We start from the raw sequence: 9,407 nt of genomic DNA, 5'->3' as shown, positions 1-9,407 counted from the left end.
CTCCCCCTCACCTGCTGGGAGCCACTGGTTAAGAGCAATTATCCCATCTCCTTCTGTCCCCCAAGGAATCAAATGATCAGCCCCATGGTTATAAGGTCACAGATCTGTGTTTGTGGGGTAGAGAGGGACAGGGTGGCCAGCAAAGGAGCTGACCCTGGGGTCACCCACTCGGGAGAAATTCTGGATACAGCACCAGCTTCATCTGAGAGATCGGGGACTATTTTTAGAAGCCTCTAATAGCCTCCCAAAGGCTGCCTGTCGCCTCCAGTCATATTCTGAGATCTATTATTTGTATTAAGCAAATTAGAAGAAATTAATCTCATGTGTGTCACTAGGGCCCATCAATCTGTCTTGAGTTTCAGAGCATGGCTAGTGTTACAGCTCTTTTGGAGTTAACCCTGTATTCCCCCTGGCCGGGCAGGTGGAATAATACCTGGGGGAGCTCTCCCCAGCAAAGGATGGCACCTGGGAGAAGGTTTCTGGAAGCGAATCTGGCAGGCGTGAGGATTTTAATCCCAGCTGCTCTCATCTCCAGAGCTGCCTGTGAGCAGCAGTTTCCCTTCTCTTCTTTGGAGGTTTCTTCTGTCATCCGACCCCTCCACGTGTCACCTCTGGGAACGGCAGCTGTTCCTCAGCCGTGTGCAACACACTGACACGTCCCATGTCCAGGGCCGGAAAGGAGCACTTCTCCTGCCTCAAACACAGATCCCCAAGATAGACAAGTGGCAAGAACAGGTGGACAGGAGCATCCCCTCTGTTGGTGGCCGCCGAGTCAACTTGCATCCAAGGACACACGAGCCCATGAAAGAGGGGTGGGCTAGTAGTTCCAGCCCGGACGTGAGAATCAGCACCCCTAGATTTTGTCCTGGCTGGACCTGGGGAAAATCTCTGAAGCCAGGCTTTTCCAGCAGCTCCAAGCAGAGGAGCACGATTGGGAGCAGGAGCGTCCGTAGACCCAGGCGGTTCGAGCACCGCATTGTCTAACCCTGCTTGGAGCAAACTCCTTGCCAGTGCCTCTGTTGTTTATTTTCGTAACCTGCTGGGAACCATTTGCCAAGAGCAGTCGCCCCATTCCCCCAAGGACCAAACAATCAGCTCCCTGCAGGGCTCTGAGCCAAGCCAAAATCCCGGTCTCAACAGGGCTCCATCTGAGTACACGACGGGGACTGAGCAGAGCAGGAAATGGCAGGAAGGGGGTTCGTATTATTCAGGTGACCGAGCGGGATGGATGCATTGTTTATGAGGGAAGGGGGAGATGCTGTGGCATACAGTGAGAGGATGTATCTTTACATTACCCTTGCCTATTAAAAGCAGGCTATTTTTAAACACTAAGTGTAGCAGCAGCTGGGATTTCTGGAAAGGACTCAGCGGATTAGGCAATGCTGAATTCAAGACTTCACCGCGGGGCTCTCCCAGCGCCGCTGATGCTTCTTGCACCTGACTTGTCCCGAGACCCTGGCTTTGCACCCTTGTCCTGATCAGCAGCTATTTCCATCCCGGGCTCTCCCCAGCCCTGCTGGGCCCCTCTCTGTCCTGCAGCGATAGCTTCCTTTGCGGGTGAGGTCCAAAAAAGTCTTTGTCCTTTGAAAGGGGGAAACCAACCCACAGGAAACCATGGTCTCCCCAGCAGAGAGGTGCAGTCGGTCCACTCCTCAACCTTTGTGGCCCAAGTCTCCAGCCCCTGGCAGAGCAGTACCTGCCTCTGCACTGAGATATGGCACCACAACCCCCTTCTTCCCCCAAAGCTGCTCCCTAGGGTGCTGTTTAAGGGAGCACCGTGCCTTTGGCTAGTGCTCACTCATTGTAAGGGACCGTGGCTAGGACCTGTCCCTCGGCCCCAGCTTCTGCTTCAGCCTAGCGTTTTCAGTCTCATTAATAAAAGCAAATAGACGAAAGGGCGCTGGGTTTGGAGGAGGTGCTGAGGGACTCCGGGCTTTTGTGGCTTGGATAATGAGCCTGGTTGTCTCATCTGGCGTGTGTGCGTTGGGGGGGTGGGGTGCACGGGGACAGAGGTTGCCTGGGAAATTATTCTGGTTGATAGTGGGCTGTTTCTGCAGCTGTTCCTCTGCTCCTGACGGCAGCACATAAAGGCCGTTCTGTCTGTGCGCGTGTGCATGTGGGGGTGGGCGAGAGTGGGGCAGGGGTTTTCAGGCCTTTGCTGCCTCACATGTACTTGGAGGCTGGGAATAAGCTAAGACCTTGGGAGACATGCAATGAGATGCAGCCAAGGCAGAGGCACGTAACCTCGGGCCAGCCACCCCTACCTCTCCGTAGGAACACCTGCCATTTTGCTCCCACAACTCACGTGGACTATAAAGACGACCTCTGTGCTGTTTCACGTCCTTCCTTCCTGTGGCTGGTTCACTGGAAGATAACAGCCTACTACTGCTCCCTGCTAACTTACTCCCTTATGTCCAGCTGTAGAGGCCTGGGCTCTGTGCAGGAGCATATATGGACTCCAGGCTCACAGCACAGGGACACAGGACATGCATAGGGATGGACATGGGGGGTTAGATTCATATTGTCAGTGGTGATCATCCTGCACGGGGAGGTGGTGTGAGCCAGGTAGTCCTGGCCCTTGATTGCAGTTCGCGTTGTGGGTGGGAGATCTGTAACTCAACAGGGAAATAGTTCCCTGTTCATTGCAGGCCAGCAGCTGGGGGCAAGTGAGAGTTTGGCGTCCTAGACCAGAGCAAAGAGGGCAGGGAGGAGGCTGCAAAAACTGGGGGATGGAGTGACCAGGTGCGGTGCCCTGTCCCATCCCAAAGGAGCTGGCTCCACGTGCACGGATCAAAGCGGGCGAGGAGTGAACAGGAAGAGAAAGCCTGCTGTCCCATGATCCAGGAGGGCCACTCTGTCCCTGGTGCAAGTATTATCGGTTCACACTACATGTTCCCAGCCACTCGGCCTCCCCCTCATGGCCGCTGGGTGTTTGCAGAGCAGCCCTCCTCTCCCTCTGGGGCTGGATCCAGTTTGCAAGGGTCTGGCAGCAGGAAGGGAAGCAATGTCCAAATTGCAGATACGGCTCAGTCGCTGGGGGAACGGACCTCCCAGGCCCCCGCGGTGCTCAGCCAAGATAATGGAAGGGTATCCCTCATCCAAGAAGTGTTTCCACATCTGTGGGGGCCAGTGGCGGCATTTCTCCAGGCCTCGCTTGCAGGGGAGACAAACAAGCGAGCAGTTGCCTGCGCCGGGCTGGGAGTTTCTTTTATCACCGCCATACATCACGTCCCCCTGGAGTCCTGTGAAAGTGCTGGCCACCCCCATCCTCAGTCCAAGGTCAGGGCCAGGCCAGGCTTAGCGGCTGCTGGCGGGTCAGCATTGCTCTGGAAATACAGCGCTTCCTGGAACTCTAACTACTTCCTAAGCGAAACAATTAGGGCCGCAGGCTGCATGATCTTATCGGGCCCTGTCCTCCAATTCCTGATGATATTTCAGGAGACGCTAGGCTCTGATCAGCCATGAGCTGGCTGCCTTTGCAAAACAGAAGTGAGCAGTGAATGCGAGCTCAGTGCCCCACCCCCCCCAACCCAAACCCTCTGAGCTGCTGCAATGAAAAGGGAAAAATGCAAAGAAGAAATAATGACCAAAATAATCCCCTCCCTGGCAGCATCTTGGCTCAGAGGTTTCTCTTTCCAAGCAGCGAAGGGACACAGACTCAGGTTGATTTGGCCCGTGGAGAGTCCTGGCTTTGTGGTCCCTGTGCTTATGTGGGGTTATCAGTTCCGCTCCCTCCTCTGGCATTGATCCCTATCCCTGACCTTAAACAAGTCCCCACAGCTACAATGCCACAGGCCAGTCTTTGAGTTTAGAGGCTCCTATTGCAAAGATGCCCTTCACGAGGCACCCGATTTTCAGCAAAAACTATTCTTGCTGAAGTGAACCTGAAATGCAGGGGCTGGTATGCCAGAGAGCAGGCCCAAGGCATCTCTCGTCAGGCTCCCCCAAATGGCAGCACCCTACGCTGAAAGTATTGCGCTGTTTCCACCTGGGGTTCAGCTTTGAGGAAGGCAGAGAGCAGGGCTGATCCTCGAAAGTGAAAAAAGTGACTTGTAAACATTAACTGTGACGCTCTGAGCCGATTTAAGGACATGTGCAGCATGGGAGCATTAATATTGACTTTAGTATTGGCAAAGGGTTCTCGACTGAAAGCTCTGGAGTTGCCCATTTATCCATGGGACCAGTACTGAGCAGGCAGCAGCCTTCATACTGTGCCCCTGTCAATGTGCCCAACTGTGCCCCCTTGTCCTGAATGATAAAAAATGTCCCTTATTTGATGCCTGATGTCCTATGACCCATATCCACTAAGGCCCGGCGATGATGCATTTGGTCAGAAAGAGGTCTGTTCTCAAGCCAGGACTATGAAAAGGCTCATTCACTGTGGTTGCAGTACAGGATTTTGCTCCATGAATAAATATCTTTGGGGTGCTGTCACTTAATAAACATGCATTGTCCCACAGTTTTCATACAATTATCCTTTCTTTCCCTGGGTGATCATCTTGGTGAAGCCAGAAGAAGGGAACTCATTCTCCGGGGCCCATTCATTCCTTGGCTTCTCTGGCAAAGCAGCAGCAAAGGGGCCTGTTGATAGCAAATGGGAAGGTTGTTTTTCTGTGAGATAAGCGGTTGTCCCAAGATGAGTTGGACAGAGGTCACCAGTTACCAGATCCTAAACAGCTTTCATGGCTAAAGTTGTGATGGGTCGTGATTAATTCGAACCCTGTCCTATCCCAGGGTCCAAAGCTGAGCTTCCCCTGTGCCTCTGCTGGAGTTTGGGCAGATTTGCGTCCATAGCTTGCTGCAGGTGTGGCTGTGATTTCCTCATTATGCCGCTGAAATTCCCATGTCCAGTTAGACTTGCCTGAAGGTCAGAGCAGCAAAGGTAGCCTGAATATAACTTTTCTGACCGTGGTCGGCGTGGGCTTGAGGGGAAACGGATGATGCGATTGTGTTGGTGGATTTGTAGGTGATAAAAACACTGTATTTCCTGATGCATACATTCCTGATAGACGTGCTGCATTTTCTGGGTTTCACTGGCTTCAGCTTGCATCAGTGTCCCTTATCAGCCTGAACTGTTGTTTTATGCACAGTGGAGTTTATAACAGAATATATATTTTTTTTTCCCTCCCTAGCAAACTTCGTCATCAGGCCCAGAGCGAGAGATTTGGATACAAGGAGGTAAAGTCTGGGGTTGATTTCCATTTACTCCTATACAGTTTAGCACTGGGCCTGTGGTATTGGCCCTGGCACTTATCTACCTATTTACACGTAAGTAGATAAGTGCCACGGAGGGGCACTGGTCCATAAGGAGCAGGACCGACAACTTTTACGTTCTGCACAAGTCAAAAAGCCATCCAAAGGGATAACATTAGTGCAAAACTGTTCACCTAGGGGTGAACTACCAGCTCCTGGGCTGCTTTCTGCTCTCCAGAGGCAGGATCCCAGTATATGTTCCCAAGAGGATAAAAGTCACTCCTGTGCAGGGAACCCTCCATCCCACTTACTTCCTGAGCATGAAGGCTTTGTGGCTGAAGAGGAATAGTGCTGTAGTGCAGCCGTGTATCGGCCTCTGGCTTCATTTAGGGCTGAGCTATCAGCTCGCAAATGCCACTGAGCGGAAAAAAGCATCAAAGCTGAGCCGGTGGAAGGGGAAAACTGGCCACACGGAGAAACGAGGTCTGTACTGGTAGAGGCCAACCTATAATAAGTGATTACAATGTAAAGCAGGGGAGGTAAGCCAAGATGGCCAGTTGCTGCCCTCTGCAGGGAAACGACCAGCTATTTCAGAGGCTCTTTGCCCAAAGCCTGCTGCTGAGTCCCAAAAGGGGTGTTATTTGGGGAGAGAAACCAGGGACGGGGGCATAGCAGTGCCAGCTGGAGTGGGCGTGTGGAGGGCCTGCAGCCCCGCTAGCTGTTCGGGATCTGCGACCCCTGGCAGCTGCCGGCGTGCGGCCGGACCGGCTATTCTGGTTCTGCGATTCCTGGCAGCTCTGTTGCTTTTCCTCGTTCATGACCTGCCGCCCAACCTGCTCTTCCAGTCCAGGCCCTGCCAAGACTCGTGAGTCCTGCCCTGCTAACGCCAGTCCCGGGGCTACCCTGGGGAGCTGCTCCCTGGGGAGCAGCTGCGTGGCTCGCCCTGGTTGTAAAATATGACTTTTCTTTTCGACCTAGGAGAACTTGTACAGTCCTTGCAATCTCCTATGCCTGATGAAGGGTGCGTGCGCCCAAAAGCTTGCAAATCAAGATTTTTTTTGGCAAATACCTAGTTGGCCTAAGCAAAGATATCACCTCTGCCACCAAGACAGCTCCCCCAGCCCAGCACTCACTCTCATCACCACCCCGGCCTCTTTGCCAGTTGTTTCTGATACTAATCTGCTGCCTCCTTTCCCCTTGTGCCCTCCAGGTGGTTTTGAAGGGTGATGCCAAGAAGTTAAACTTGCAAGGGGTAAGTCTGCCCACCCTGAGCAGCGAGACTGGGGTTTCTGGCAGCATCCAGGGGGGAGGCTGCAGGGGGGAGCCCCTTGCCAGCAGGCGATGCTCGGAGACTGTTTTCTGAGTTTTGTCGTGATGCTTTGTCCTGCCTGTTTGTCCCTCCCCTTCTGTTTCCCCGCAGCAGACCTGTGCCGTCTGCCTGGAAGATTTTAAAGTGAAAGATGAGCTGGGAGTGTTGCCATGCCAACATGCCTTCCACAGAAAGTGAGTAGCTGCCAAGGACAGCCCATTGCTTGCTTTGGGCTCCCATGCGGGCAGGAGGCCTGCTGTGTGGTTACACCGCTCATGCTTACAATCAGGTAGAGGCCTGGCGCCACAGATGTGCTCCAAGTGTGCAAGAGGCTCGCTCTATGCCCCACGTCACTCCTGGGTGGTAAGAGACCCAGCATCTGGACCTTGCTCCCTCTCCGGCTGCCGAAGAGCAGCCTTCAGCAACTTGGATGGGAAAAAATTGGTGCACCCAATATTATCTTCATCATCTGCTCCCAGTCTAGCTTTTAGCAAGCATCCAAGCTTTCCCTGGCTGCGGAGCCAGCATGGCCAACTCCCTGGGAGGGTTAAGACCCAGCCTGGTCGGGTGATTCCCATCTCAGCCGCTCCAAATATCAGCATGACAACGGACCGGGTTGGGCACTGGAAGGAGAACGATTCCCCCGGGAGCACAGAGCCCCTGCTCTCCTCGTTGTTTCTTCCTCTCTCCATGGAGCTCATTTCCAAACTAGTAAGAGGGCAGGGTGCTGCAGCAAGAGGCGCTCCCTAGGGCTGACCCTCTCTGGTTAATGTGCAGCGGCAATTTGGTAGTCAAGGGAAGGTAATGGGAGGAGAGCAGGAAGAAAGAAGGGTTGGGTGCCTGTCAGTGGCAGGAGCCCCATGGGTTTGGTGACCTGGTGCTTGGGAAAAGAGCCCAGGGACCTGAGGAAGGGAGCCGGAGCCACCCACCCACTGTCTTTTTGCTTGTGGCCCGCAGGTGTCTTGTGAAATGGCTGGAAGTGCGCTGCGTGTGCCCGATGTGCAACAAACCTATTGCAGGCTCCACAGAGCCCCACCAAGGCATCGGGACCCTCCTGGATGAGCTGGTGTGAGGGCTCCTCTTCTCCCCGCCAAAGCCAAAGCCAAAGCCAAAGCCAGCAGAGCATTTTCTGGCGATCGCTGCACTCGAACCCCACCACCGCATGGATGACTGAGCAGCCCGCAACAGGCCCCTCTGAGTGCTTGGGGACAGACATCTGCCATGCACACAGGAGGAAAGCAAGCCCGACTGGCCTTTCACCTCCAGTGCTGAAGTTGGAAGACCCCCCTCCACCCCTCACATTTACACTGAGGAGGGGTTGTCTCGGTATTGGGATTGCTGGGGCCTAAGCATCATGAACTCTGATGCACAAAGGGCCTGGGAGTCTAAACCTTCCTGGTGCTTGTTGCTGGCACCGAGTCCTTTGCATCAGGCTTCTGAAACAGGACGTTTCCCTGAGAAACCACCGAGCTGGAAATGTCAAGTGGGCCGGGAGCCTCCCTCACCCCATCGAATTATAGCTTAGACCTAGGTGCTTGGAGCCCCCCCATCACTTTGGGGCTAAGCAGGCTAGATATAGCCCACTTGTAACACCAGAAGCGACTCTGGGGGCCCTAACCTCTTCCATCGGACTCCTTTTAAAGGGTCAAAGCATGGCTATAGCCAGACAGAGACCATCCTTGCACTGATTCTTCTCTCCAGCCCAACAATGAGTGGTTTGGTCATTTCCAAGAATAGCCAGCGTGTATGCATGGGCGAAAACACAAAAGCTGCAGAGGGCATTTCATGCTAGATGGATACAAGGATGTGAGGGGCATTTAGAGGCTCACATTCAGCCCTGGGTGCTTGCTTGGGGTGAGGGAGTGAGGAACTTTCCCCTTTGGTGGCAGCAAGGGGCAATGGTTTTGGTGGGGTGGAAAGGGAGAACAGCTCACATAGAGAGTGCTGGTTTTTCGTAAGGAGGGAAGGGGTTAAATCAGCTGTGGGTTTTCCTGCTCAGAGACTGCACAGATCAAGAAAAGTGCTCTGAGATCATTCTGTTTGCATATTGAAAGTGCAGCCTTGCAAGGTGGAAAGGGTGAAGTGAGAGAGAGAGAGAAGAACCATTGATGTAGGTAAAATCTAGTCCTGATCCCCCCCCAACCTCCATTTCCTGTTTCACTGTAAATAGTATTTTTGTATGTAATACTTTCCTAATTGTCTCAGGCTTTCTACGCACCCCGGAGGGTGGGGGTTGTACAGTTTTATGTAAAACAATAATTAAACTGAAGTCATTTCAGTCTGTTCCGGCTGTGACTGTTTCTAACCAGGAGTGTCTGCAAAACAAGAGATCCCAACACAAAGAAGTGTTTTGTGTTCATTCCTTCTCCACCTCCCTGAAAACACTGCATTACTTGTATTGTCAAAAAAAATCACCTGTGGCCTGAAGTGCAGAGATTTCAGCCTACCATGAATGTTTTAAGGGAATTAAATGAGAAAGAAAGACTGATTATAGCAGCAGGGCAGGAAGCTAGGGCTCTTGGGCTCTGTAGCTAGCTCAGCTGCTGATTCATTGAGCAATCTCTTCGCCGGCCACAACTTCTTGGTGCCTCCATTTCCTCTTCTGTAAAGTGGCCACAACTCGTGGGGCCTGTGAAGTGCAATTTGTTAAATGCACTGGGAGGGACGTTACTATTTCGCTGTATCTTACAGTTCACACTGGTAGCTGTCAGGGGAGATACCATGAGCATGGTTTTGAGCCCAGGTGGTTTTACTTAGACATCCCCTTCTTCTCAGCCTTGAATAGCATGGTGTAGTTGAGGGTGGAGACCTGCCCAGTGCCTTGTGAGCAGGCGCCCCTGCCAGAGTCTACTAAAGCCTGCCAGGGGGAGGATCTCAGCTACACAATTTATGGTGATGGTGGGCT

General features: G+C 53.0%; 1 protein-coding gene across 1 annotated transcript in view; it reads left to right on the top strand.

The window, feature by feature from the left end:
• The window catches only part of RNF122 (ring finger protein 122), a 25,261-nt gene extending 16,478 nt beyond the window's left edge, over nucleotides 1–8,783 (top strand). The window contains exons 3-6 of the mRNA XM_019514512.1: nucleotides 5,133–5,178; nucleotides 6,404–6,445; nucleotides 6,614–6,696; nucleotides 7,460–8,783. Coding sequence (XP_019370057.1) covers nucleotides 5,133–5,178; nucleotides 6,404–6,445; nucleotides 6,614–6,696; nucleotides 7,460–7,574 — 286 coding nt within the window. The 3' untranslated portion in view covers nucleotides 7,575–8,783. The remainder of the gene's footprint in view (nucleotides 1–5,132; nucleotides 5,179–6,403; nucleotides 6,446–6,613; nucleotides 6,697–7,459) is intronic.
• The last annotated feature ends 624 nt before the right edge of the window (nucleotides 8,784–9,407 follow it).

This window comes from Gavialis gangeticus, unplaced genomic scaffold (genome assembly GCF_001723915.1).
Source record: "Gavialis gangeticus isolate Ggan-Ray unplaced genomic scaffold, GavGan_comp1, whole genome shotgun sequence".
Lineage (NCBI taxonomy): Eukaryota > Metazoa > Chordata > Crocodylia > Gavialidae > Gavialis > Gavialis gangeticus.
This window is presented reverse-complemented; position numbering and strand designations above follow the sequence as displayed.